The sequence below is a fragment of the Strix uralensis genome, chromosome 16, assembly GCF_047716275.1.
Source record: "Strix uralensis isolate ZFMK-TIS-50842 chromosome 16, bStrUra1, whole genome shotgun sequence".
Lineage (NCBI taxonomy): Eukaryota > Metazoa > Chordata > Aves > Strigiformes > Strigidae > Strix > Strix uralensis.
Window position 1 is genome coordinate 9,172,230 of NC_133987.1, and position 12,359 is coordinate 9,184,588.

The 12,359-nt window shown below is 43.6% G+C and overlaps 1 protein-coding gene across 3 annotated transcripts in view; it reads left to right on the plus strand.

Moving 5' to 3' along the window:
• Positions 1 to 12,359, plus strand: part of MAD1L1 (mitotic arrest deficient 1 like 1) — a 379,497-nt gene that overhangs the window by 279,493 nt on the left and 87,645 nt on the right. For all 3 annotated transcript variants that reach the window (XM_074886096.1, XM_074886097.1, XM_074886099.1), the window contains one exon: positions 5,600 to 5,790. In XM_074886096.1, the coding sequence (XP_074742197.1) occupies positions 5,600 to 5,790 (191 nt within the window). The remainder of the gene's footprint in view (positions 1 to 5,599; positions 5,791 to 12,359) is intronic.

The window sequence follows — 12,359 nt, forward strand, 5'->3', positions numbered from 1 at the left end:
TGTGGTCCCACTCCCCCAGGGTATAAAACACACCTATAAAATCTAGCAAAGCGAATTTTATTTCTCAAAAGTAATGGTCATAAACTTGCCTACATCAGAAAATGCTCAGCTCTTCTTCTATTAGCCTTTATTTAATGCGATACAATTTATTTTTATATTGTGTCCTTCACAGAATATCACAGAACTCTTTTCAGACACTGTTCCTCATAAACTAAAGCTGGAAGAGAAAAATCTCGGCTCAGGGTTTGAACGGGGGAATGAGTGGAAGGATTTCATGTGCAGAAGGGGTGGCATTAGAGGTGCAGAGAGTTGGATGGGAAGGACAGACCTGCAATAGGAGAGTGTAATTAAATAACAATTTGGGGGTACATGTAGGGGTGATTGCTAGGTGACATTGCACAGCAGGCACAGCATTATGGAAATGGAGAGAAGCAGCTTGTGTAGGTGGGAGAGAATAAGGGTAATCACAGCCTTGCTTATTGGAATTGAGAAAATAGTGTTTCCTCTTCCCATTACGGACCTTGCACGAAGATGATGGTACTGGCATCCCTTCTGTAGGCTGGAAACAAAATCTAAACAGTCTGTTGTTTAAATAGAACAGAGTTGGTAAAAATACAGTATCCTCTGTAGCAATGTTGTGTAGCATCTGTCTGAGGCATTCTGGCAGGGTCAGCAGGGATGGGAATTCATGTGTAAATACTTTATCCTATGTGTGTTGGAGTGACCCCCAAACATGTTACTAAGGGAAAGTAACCTTTAATGGAGAGTTAGAAAGGACTTCAGGCCTTTCTGAGAGAAAGATGTATTAGCTGGGATTGCAACTGAATTAATGCAACTACACGGCTTGTGGTATCCTTGAGAATGGGCAGAACAAATTTGTGTTTTCCTGGAAAGGACTAGCGATACATTTAATTTCATGCCACTTTTAGCATGCTGAGCGCCACATTGTTTCCTCCCCTGTCCCTGGAGAAAAGGTTAAGTGTGGATTTGGTTTTCTTTGGTGCAGAGACTGCTGTTGCTATTGATTGACCTCGCTGAACTCAGAGCAAGAGCCAAAGCTGTGGTATTTCCAGGCAGCTGTGAACATTTTCAGATGTAAGGAGTGTAAAAGCAGTGACATTTTCAGTATGAGACCAAAAAAGCCCAACTCGTATTTTATTTATTTATCCAAAATACTTTGAATTATTCATTAAAGTTGATATAAGTGTGTGAAAATACAAGGTGTTTCAAGAAGCAGCATCATTAGGGCAAAGTTAATCATTTGGCAGTATTAATTCTGTAAGAGATTAATGAAATTTTTCAGTGAGGATTTTTTTCCCCCATCAAACTCTTCAGGAAGGGCAGCTTTTTGTATGTACTCTTGGCCAGAATACAAAGGAGATGGGGCAGTACGATTTCTATATATTTTCCTGTTCTCTCTGTTCTCCTCCTTTATTTTTTTTTTTTCCAGGCTAAGTAAACAGCCAGTCATTATCCCTGACCAAGGCACAGCCTGCCAAATCTCACGGTTATTTTCTCAGTTCTTACTTGTTTCACTAACACTTCAGCAAGGGATGCTTTGGTGTCCCTTCTCTGGGATGAAGGATGTTTTGGTGTGACTTTCCCCATCTGTGGCTTCTGCAGAGCACACCTGCAACTTCTCTCGCCTGTTTTGTGCAAGTGTAACAGAGTCAAACACGGGAACTCAAACAGGTACTCTAAATACAGGGATTCTAGTTTTCAGATGCTGTCTTTCAAAGATATAATTAAACCTCATTCTCAAAATGTTGTGAAAGATCTTAAAAGATCAAGACATTCAGTGTTCTGTAGGTAGTAGATAAAATGGGTGGAAACAGTAATGCTATCATCAGAAACCTGCTCTGTTATTGCACCTCGACCCATCCTGAAAGGATCTCCCTCTGTTCAGTGGCCTCTACAGCTGTTGCCTTAAACGTTGCTCTGAAATATGCTGAATTGCACTCTGTACAAATGATGACTTTTAAACCAATTTTTCCTGACTCTGCTAGAAGTTTGGCGGGAATTAGCAGTATTAGGTGAGGCTTAAGAATTAGCACCATCACATCTTTGAATTCAGACGCAGAGCAAACAATAAGCTGCCTCTTAGCTTAGCATCTTCACTTGGGAGGGGCGGAAATTAGAAAGATTAATTAGTGTCCCCAAGTCAGTGCATATGCTGCTTGTGTTGTTCTCTGCGTGCAGGGAATCTACAGCCACCAGGGCTGTACGTGGGCAAAACAGTGGTACAGAGAGGCTACGTAGGTACCCAGTGCCTAAAAATAGGCATCCTGTGCCATTTTAGACACTCCGAAGCGTCTGAGACGTTGTCCTGGGGCAGGCTGGTATGATGCAGAACCTGCAGGAAATTCCTGCAGAAGTGTGATGGGAAGCTGTGAAAAATATCCTAGGGTGTCTCAAATGACTTTGTTTCAGCAGTGGGATGCCATTCTACTTTTCTCAAGTCTCAGGTTACCTTCGTACCAAGTTACTCTTCTGTGAATCCTCCTCACAATGTAGCTTCTGGGTTGTGTCAGCAGAGCCCTCAATGGAAAGCAGGGGAGTAGTCAGAGTCCTGAGCACTGTCCTGAGTTAATCTGGGAATAGCCCCTAGTTGAATTGTTTCCACGGGATATATACTGCAGGAGGTAGGCATCAGCAGTTCTTATAGCTGAACTGTTGAGGACTGCAATTTAATTGGGCGTAAAGGAAGAGCAATCTCTGTTTTATGGTCAGGGTTCAATGGACCTTTCACTGGGGGCAGTTGCAAACTTAAGCATTCCTATCGTGTCCCTGTGCCTGCTTGTTTTTTTCTGCCCCATCCTAAGCTAAAGAAATACTGTTGGGGAATTGCTAAAGGAGCCACAGAGGGGATGACAAGGCTTTATCCCGTCCTTGGCTGGTGCTGGCACATTCGACCGCATCTACATTAGCAGTTACTGAGTTCAGCACCTTGTGCCAGTGACTGACACAAGGCATCTCTAACAAGGAGATAAGGTTTTTTCATGCAGATGAATTCCTTCAGCCAGGACAACTGATGCGGTAATACACCAAAACTGCCGCAGGCACTGGAAAGAGGGCCAGGAGGAAGGGCGGGGAGGAGGCGAAGGCACGATGTCTGGAGTGAAGGCTTACTAGTCCTTCAGTTAAATTGAAAAGCTCAGGATTTCTTGCATGAAAGACTGATTGTAGTCAGTTTTTCCTTTTTCACCCTGAGGGTAGTGGAGGAAAGCAGTTGCCATCACTTAAGTGCTATTCTAGATTCACATGGTTGTAGTCTAACTAGGCCAGTGCTGTTGGGTGGGTGATGAGGCTGCAACCCAAGGGGTGCAAGGATGCTCATGATGGCCATTAGCAGTACCAAGTCTGAGAGATAAAACAGTGGAAAAAGCGCTAACTCTTCATGAATAACGAAAGCTGTTCAAGGAGTTCATGAATTAGGGTGCCATCCGCCTCCAAGGTTACAAAAGTCAGGAAAGGCAGTGTCCAAGATGCAGTAGAAAAAGGCAGATTTACTTTTCCAAGGCTAGGCTGCATTTATTAGGAAAAAAAATATCACTGTTGGACATGTGCAATATATTATAGGCAGTGGTGTCTCTGACAGTGGCGAAATGTTATTTACCACTGCAATGTGATCACTGAATTTTTACTTTCATATATAGGATTTTGTCCTTAACAGTTGCATAGCTGAATGAAGACTGTGAGAATATTGAGGTCAGAGCTGCCAATTAACCTCCTGATTTCAGAAGCTGATTACTTGATTAATCAAAGATCAGACCCAGCTGAGATGGTGGAGAAAAGGTTGTAACAATCCAAGGAAGGTTTGACTTAATCACACAGTGATGAGTGACCCTTTGGGCTTGTAAGCAGGGTTTGGATACTCTACCTCACATTCCTCAGAAATTGGGGAGTTTCCTGTTATAGCAGTGTTTTAATGAACAAACTGCTGATGTTCCCCAAGACTGTCTTGCTCCCCTTGATAAAGCGATGTACAGCTGGGGAGAGACACAGAGTAAAGGAAATACTTTACTCATACATCATCTCCACAGGCTGCTCAGGAAGGTGGAGCTGAATTAACCAAAGGTGAGGAGTTGGCCAGCGTTAACTCTCCCTGCGTGGATGCTCTCACTCAGAAGTAAAGGGACATGTAGTTCTCTTTAACCATTAAAGAGTTCCTGTCCTTGCCTGGGGATTAAGCTCAATTGGATTAAGGCCAAAGTACTTCTGAGCAGGGGCATCCTCAGTGGCATTTAAGGCACTTTAAGTTAACACATTGAATTATTCTTTTGTCCCACCTGGAGCGCCTAACTAAAGCAGTACAGAGCATAAGAGGAGACTCACATTCTCCTGCTGCACATGCAGCTACCCAGAGGTGAATCACAGGCAAGTCCATGGCCTTGCAGTTACCATCCTGCGTTCTGCCTGCACTACACTCAGGAGGCCGATGGAAACACTTTTCGGCAAATACTCAAGCAAAAATTTTTCCAGCTCGCTTGGGAAACAGTAATGCTTTAGCATAGGCTGTATAAGCCCAGCCTAAAACCTTCCTTCATACTGAAGCAGTCATCTTACACTGAAGTTTCTGCTATCCTACTGCTGGCTCCTGAACTAGCTAAAATAAAGGCGTATGGCCTACGTGGGCTGCAATTATGTCTCTGATCACAGCACAGTCAAAGCCTTCAACCTCAGAATGACAAAGGTATCCAAGTGAGGAAGTCTTTTTGTTTGCTGTTAGAAAGAGTCAGGTTTTTTTACTAACCCTGGACTGCAGTGTTGATAAAACAGGCTGACTTGGGAGACATCTCTAGTGTATATTAAAGTAAAGCCAATCTCTGTAATTAATGGGGGGATAAATCGAGGTTTAATTACTCAGAAGGCACCTTGGGTGAAAGATTCATGGTAATTGTTGTGTATCCTCTTGAAGGATTCACAGTACTGGCAGCTCCCTTTGTAGCAATAAAACACAGGGTGAGTGGCAGGCAGTCTCACAGGACCTCTCTTTTAGGGACTAGTCCAGTTAAGGTAGCAAATGCAAAGAGGCAGTGGTACTCTTCAAGCTTTTTATCACAATAAAAGTCCCTTCCCAAATCTTGAGGGATTCCTAAGCAGTGCGTCAACTTGAGATCAAAGCACTTACAGTCAAAGGAAGAGTACGTTGGAGGAGATTTCCCTTATAGGCAGCTTCTTCCTGATGCAAGCATACAGAGGCGTATTTCTTACCATTTCTTCACTGTCTTGCTTCATGTAGCATAACACCCTTCTCTTGGGTTCCGTGTAGAAAATAAGATGTGTGCATGTGGGGAAATGGATGCTATAGCTTTGCATTTTGTAGTACGTTGTTAGAAGGCTGGCTGAGCAAAAGAAAAATCCATCCCACCAAGACACGTCTGTTTTCCTTGTTCCCCAGTTTATTATCTTTTGGTCTGCTGGGGCCAGGAGGAGAGGAATCTAGCTTGCCTGTTTCTTTACTCTGTCTGCTTAATTCACTTTTAAAAAATTTAATTAACCTTTTCCATTCACTTAGTTTGGCTAGCACTGTAAATACGGCGCAAGGGCTCTGTGCTGATGACGTATAACAAAGTACCCATTTTCTTCCCTTACACAGAGCTGAAGAAGCAAGTGGAAAGTGCAGAACTGAAAAACCAGCGCTTGAAAGAAGTTTTCCAGACCAAGATCCAGGAGTTTCGCAAGGTGTGCTACACGCTAACGGGGTACCAGATCGACATCACGACTGAGAACCAGTATCGACTCACCTCCATTTACGCTGAGCACCAAGGGGACTGCCTGCTTTTTAAGGTAGGTCTGCGCACCCCTCACTGCATCTGTTTCTTTGGGTTTGTGGTTTTCAGCATGCCAGAATGTATTTGCTCTTTCTCGGTGATTAGACTCAAAAATTACTGCCCCTCTGCTGTGTGACAGGGTGTTCCTTATGAGGGAAGTAAAGATCCTTTCTTCTTTTAAAAAATTACCTTAGAAGATTTGACATCTGGTCTCCCATTTATATATCAAAGACAGGAGGAAGGAGAAGAGACTATATATGCATAATACCTAAGGCATCTGGCCTTGCACTTCACCTTTTTATATTATCAGTTATATATGCCATGGCAATAAAACCTTATGTAACCATCAAGGTTTCATCCTTACTTCACTACGAGATATATGTCCTTACTGTCTTTGCTATCCTCTAGCTTGTCTGTGTGCCATCATTTCGGCTTTATGTAAATCGGGATCCCTTTTGAGCAGCAACTGATCCTTGTGTGTGTGAAGTGCCATTTCTATGAACAGCACAGATGAGTTGCAATAACAGTCTGTCTTCTGTCAGTCGGATACCTTTATTGGTCTAGCTAGGTGGTCTGAGGTTGGGCTGTGTCTTGATAGATGCTGTTTTTCTTCTGTGTTACCTTCCAGCTAGCACAGCTGGGCTGATGCATTAGAGAGCCAAGGTGTGACATTAGAGTCACCAAGTTGTTAAGTTCCACCTTTATGTTGGTTCAAGTGTCAACAGCTCAAGTTTACAGGTCAGTGGGAGAACTTTCTCCTTCTCGGTGGCAAACACAACTGGCACTTGAAATCATACCTGCTTCACACTGATGCCCCCGGGGTGAGTCTCATTTGTGAGAAGGATGAGGGTTTTGGAGGTGTTCAGTACAGGAGGGAACTCTACAAGTAGGAACTGGAGAAGTTCTGTTTCTGCAGACTTACAGCTGTGTGCCACATGTGGATTGCTGCAGTATTGTTTCTTTACATATCAGAACAAATGTTTTCCTGTTCTGCAACTTCAGAGCCTTAAAAAAAACCCCAAAATAACCAACAAATAAAGCAAGTGAGGGTAAGTATAAGACAGCACCTAGGATCCTTAGTAAAACTAGGAAAATATCCCTGAAACAGGTGTATTACTTGGCCTTATGAGGGTTCAGAACTATCTGAGACGAATAGCAGCAAGAAAAGAAAGCTCAGTGTCCAGGGAAGAGAATAACTGTTGGTTTTTTAAGGTGTTGTCCTTGAATCCTGAAAACAGGTCTCTGTTGAGATGGTGCAATGCTGTTAGCTCTAACACCTCCAGAAGCCTGTGCTCACACCTGTAGTGTTAAATGTTTAGTGAATGAAACTTCAGCAGACTCCTGGAGATGTCTGTTGGATGCCATGGCTAGACAGTACAACTAGCAGTTCTTTTTGCGTCGTAGGAGAGATGGCATGCTTGGAAAAAATTCAGAAAGTGTGAGAAAATTGCTTACTGGCCACATGAACAAGAACTGGCTGGCATCTCAGTAGTTTATCTCCAGTGGCATAAAATTGTCCTTCACGTCATGGCAATAAAAATAATTTACATGCAGGAGAGTGAATGATAAAGTACAGATTCCTCTCCCTAAACACTCTTCTAGCTTTTTTTTCTTCATCCCAGTATTTATTCCCAAGTATGTCCAGAGGATGGAGGTAAGTGTCACCAGGTAGAGCAGATCTTGCATTTCCCAGAGCTAAGTGCGGGTTGCTTACTGATTCATGGAATTCCTCGGCCTCTCGTACCTCAGCCACCTCTTCAGATAGGAGAAGCGGATTTGCTAATTAGAGCCTGAACAACAAAAACTCAGATTCTTTCTCCCTGTTCAGTAAATCACAGACAGTTCCCACCGTCTGCAGCTTAGAATAGCAGTAGAATATAAACAACAAATTATTTCCTTGCTGAGTCCAGGCAGCTGATCCTCATGTATGTACCAAGGCTTGAATCCTGACTACGGCTTCCAGTGAGGTTGTGTGTTTATGCTGTGGAATTTCTGAGCCATAGCAGACTGTGGGTGTTTGTGTGCATTTCATTAACCCAAAGAAGTCACAAAGCAGGGAATGCTGTTTGTATTTATTCCATTCAAGCAATTTATGGAACAGGGTCTATATAATTAAACCAGAGAAGTCCCCTGGCACTTTACAAGCTTCTGTAGTTTGCCTGTAAACTTTAGAGCATATTTCAGTAGCGCTGCTGGTGGCATTTAATTTTCAGGGAGGCTTCAGTGGCAGGGATGCAATAGGAGCTACTGTAATGTAACCCCTTCAAAGCTAAATGAAGATGAAAGATGTGCTTGGTTTTCCTGACCAAGGTATGTTGTTGCTGTAATAGAGCTTATTATCTACATGCTGTATGTGTCCAGCCAATTCACATTAATTGGAATTGCAGCTTCAATGAAAGGGTTAATCACGGGGCCATGCTGTGAATATAAATGGCTGCATCTATAAATGAGCACTGAATTCCAATGAAACCGTATCAGCATTTATTGGCGATCCCTATCGATGCAACAGATGAGCTCATCAACTTGAAGGATGTTCCAGTGATTTTTCAGACCCTCTGTGTGTGAGTGCGTAGGCAGCAAGGCGCATCTCAGACTTCACAGCTCGCTCTCGCTTGTTTGCTCTTTTTTATTCTTTTAATTAAATGCTGTGGAAAGTGGTGTTACTGATTCCTCACCAGGAGTTTAGTTTCTGATGATTTTTTTGTGGTCTGTAATGCATTATAGTTATTGGGGCACTTGACAGTTTCATATTCTGTTCCCGTTGCTGGTACATCAGATGTGTTAGGCCACGACTCAGACTTTGTGTTCTGCATAATGCTTGACTGGTGTGTCTAGGCCAGCCCACCCGTTACAAAGCCAAGAACTGCATTGACTCCCTTTGTAACAATCCATTAAAGATACCTATTAAAACAAACAAACGTTGCTGCGGAGCCTCAAAATCAGCCTAGCCAACTTGGAATTAAGCAGTGGCAAATCAGGATGTCATTGCTTGGCCGTGTGTGCCTCGCGCTGTTTACCCTTGTCTCTGGCTAGATCCTGAATGAGAGTAAGGAAATGAGGCCTTTAGAAAGGCAATGACAGTTGTTTCAGACAAAGAACGTCTTTTGGTAAACAGAAAGACTGGTCAAATTTGAAGAGGAGATGATTTGGAGACACTTGTACAAATGAACAAACAGTGTAGAGAAATTAAATCATGGGCTTTTTCTTTTTGTGTGGCTAAAGATACAGTCCCAGTCAAAGCATTTGAAGCCAATTAAAGAGTGGAAATCTTTTTATTTTATAGACCCTGTGACTTCAAGGTACTGCTGAGAACAGGAGCTTAGTACCTTTTCTAAAATGCTAAGATATCTTTGTGGACAAATAATAATACCTAGTTTTACATCTAATTTTTACATTTACCTTAAGTAGGGATGTGCAGAGCTCTCTGCTTTGGGGTGTAAAGGCAACATTTTACTACAGAGGTTAGGAAGAAAATTCCCATGCATGCTGCTTAGTTCTTGGGTTGTATCTACATATGCTTTTGCTGCTGCTGTACCTGGCAACATTCAACTCCATCCTCTGGAAATACTTGGGAATGTGAAGCAAGAACAGTGTTCAGAGAGAGAAATCTGTGCTTGATTATTTACTGTGCTTCAGGTAAACTATTTCCACTGTTGTGGCATGAATGTGGTGCTGGTCACTTTCTTGATAGCGGCTGCATCCAGAGCAGTGTGGCCAGCAGGTCGAGGGAGGGGATTCTCCCCCTCTGCTCCGCTTCCGTGCGATCCCCCCCTGCAGTGCTGTGTCCAGCTCTGCGGACCCTGATATAAGGACATGGACCTGCTTGAGCGGGTCTGGAGGAGGCCACGAAGATGCTTGGGGGGCTGGAGCACCTCCCCTGTGAGGACAGGCTGAGAGAGTTGGGGGTGTTCAGCCTGGAGAAGAGAAGGCTCTGGGGAGACCTTAGAGTGACCTCCCAGTACTGAAAGGGGCTACAGGAAAGGTGGGGAGGGATTCTTGATCGGGGGTGTAGGGATAGGATGAGCGGTAATGGCTTTAAACTGAAAGAGGGGAGATTTACATTAGATATAAGGAAGAAATTCTTCCCTGTGAGGGTGGTGAGGCCCTGGCACAGGTTGCCCAGAGAAGCTGTGGCTGGCGTCTCCCTGGCAGTGTTCAAGGCCAGGTTGGACGGGGCTTTGGGCAACCTGGGCTAGTGGAAGGTGTCCCTGCCCATGGCAGGGGGGTTGGAACTAGGTGATCTTTAAGGTCCCTTTCAACCCAAACAGTTCTGTGATTCTATGATCCTGGATTGAAAAGGCAATTGATCTGATCCTGTGTAACAGCTACATCAAATGTGGCAGTGTTTGAAATCTTTCTGGTTTCAAATAGCTCTACTTTCTGAGAAAGTAATTCATGTATAAATTATTTGGGTCTATGTTGGTTGGTAAGGAAGTTAAAACAGACAAACTCTTTCCAGCATCACAGCAGTGTTAAGTGTCTGAGCTCATAAATAGTCCTGACCAGAAGGCTGCCTTTAGACATATGTTGTATATCCTCAGAGCCCAGCCTTGCAGAGTACAGAATTCTCTCTGCTTTCAGGTCTTGCCCATGTTGTTATCTTCTGTCAAAATTATCAAGCAGAAACCCAAACACCGGTGGTAGTTCACTGAAGAGCATCCCCAATTTGGTAGGTTTTATGCCTTGAAAGAGAATACCCAAGATACCAGACAAGAAACAAAACCGGAAGCATCTTGACACAGCTTGAGAATGTTGCCAGCTACAGGGCTGGCACTTCTTGCTGCGAAATAAAACCTTTATTGGTGTCCTGTTGGATTGGTAATACGGTAATAAAATCAACAGCTTTTCTGCAACCTGTTAAATTAATAGCCACTGCGCACACACTGTCTTTGCACGCACCTTTTTAAGGAATTTTGTAAAGAGTTGGTTTGCAGATCTATAAGGTGAACTGTCACTATCAAACTTCAAGGCGATCTGAAAAGTGCTCCTGATGTGGTTCACTGTGGGTGCAGAGGCAGAACATAGAGGGGTGACAAAGACCCCATACAAAGAAGGGTACAGTGGAAGGCCAGACACCACCTTTAACTTCCCAGCCTTCCTTTGCTTGCCCCATCGCTTGCATACCCTGCTGTTCTGTTCCCCCTCTATTGACAAGGTGTGTAAAATGCAATAGAGCAGCTATGCGCACAAGAAGTGATAGCTTAATTCTCTTTTCATGAGGAGGGAAATGAGGTTGGATTGAATAAGAAAGAACTCGGAGGCTATTTTTCAAACACAAAGTGATGTTGACAAACTGCTGGCTGAAAGGGGGAGACAAAACTTGTGTGTTCAAACGTGCAGTCTGCTGAGATTCCAGAGCAGCCTGAGCATCAGTTTGGCTGGGGCACACTGATGAACAATGTACATCTCAGAATAAGGAGGATGGTTAATACAGAGATTACTTTTACTCACCTGAGTGCTCTTGTTTGGTCTTGAAGCTGACAGCGCTGTTGGGAGCTCTGAATCTGAGTCCGCATGCTCGGCGTACCTGCAGTTTCAGTTATTTCCTCCTTGAACACACTAGAGTATCTCTGAGAAGTATGTTCTAGCTGTTTGTTTCTTCTTGCATCTCTATCTTCTCCCCTCTCCTCCTCCTCACCCTTGATGAGTTTCAAGGGGAGAAAGAAATCACAATTTTGATGGAGTGCTATTCTTCCAGCAGTTGTCTCGCGCTCTTGCACACACAATCAAAAATAACAATGGGGCTCATTGGTGGAGCAGGCCAGGCAGCAAGAGATTGATTAGAGAGTGTAGGCCTCTGTTAACTCCTTATTCTTATTAATTACAAGTTATTTTATTTTTATATTTTGTTTTCAATTTGCCTGTGTGGTTGTTGGAGACTTGATTTCTGCTCAGCTCTGGGAGCACCTGCCGTCACTGTGTGAGCGTGATGCCTTCCTGCCAGACGATTGCGCTGGCATTCCTGGAAGGGTCAGCAAGGACCCCTCTTGGGTTGCACTAATCAGCAGCTCTAAAATGGGAGCCGTTGAGCAATCTATGTTGTTACAGCATCAAATCCTGTGTTTAAATTTCCTATGCATCATTTTCTTTCAGATACTGTAGCAGCCTGTTTCATGTTAGGACCTAACTACTGTCTTCATCTTATTCTGCTTTCTCGTGCTTTTTTACCTCCCGACAGTTTCTCTCTTACTGCATTTGCTTCCCTAAACAACTGGCTATCCCCTAGGGCAGGGTATGGGGTTTTTTTCCCTTTTTTCTTTTTTTTTTCTTTTTTTTTTCAAATGAAACCAGTCACCTCGGGGATAGTGGAGAGATCTAACAGAAGGTTTTCTTTTTACTGCAGAATTTCTGAGCAAAAAGATGCTGCTCCAAGACTTCAGGAGGCTGGGCTGAAGCCTTGTTCCAGCTGAGCAAAGTTAACATTCTTTCTCTGCCTCTGTTTCCCATCTGTACGAGGTGGATGATGCTCCTGCCAATGTCACTAGTCTGTTGTGAGGATAAATAGACTGTGCTGATGGGGAACACAGAGCAGCTTTGGGCTTGGGAATACACTCCCCTGTTACCTGTCGGTCTGGCGCAATATTC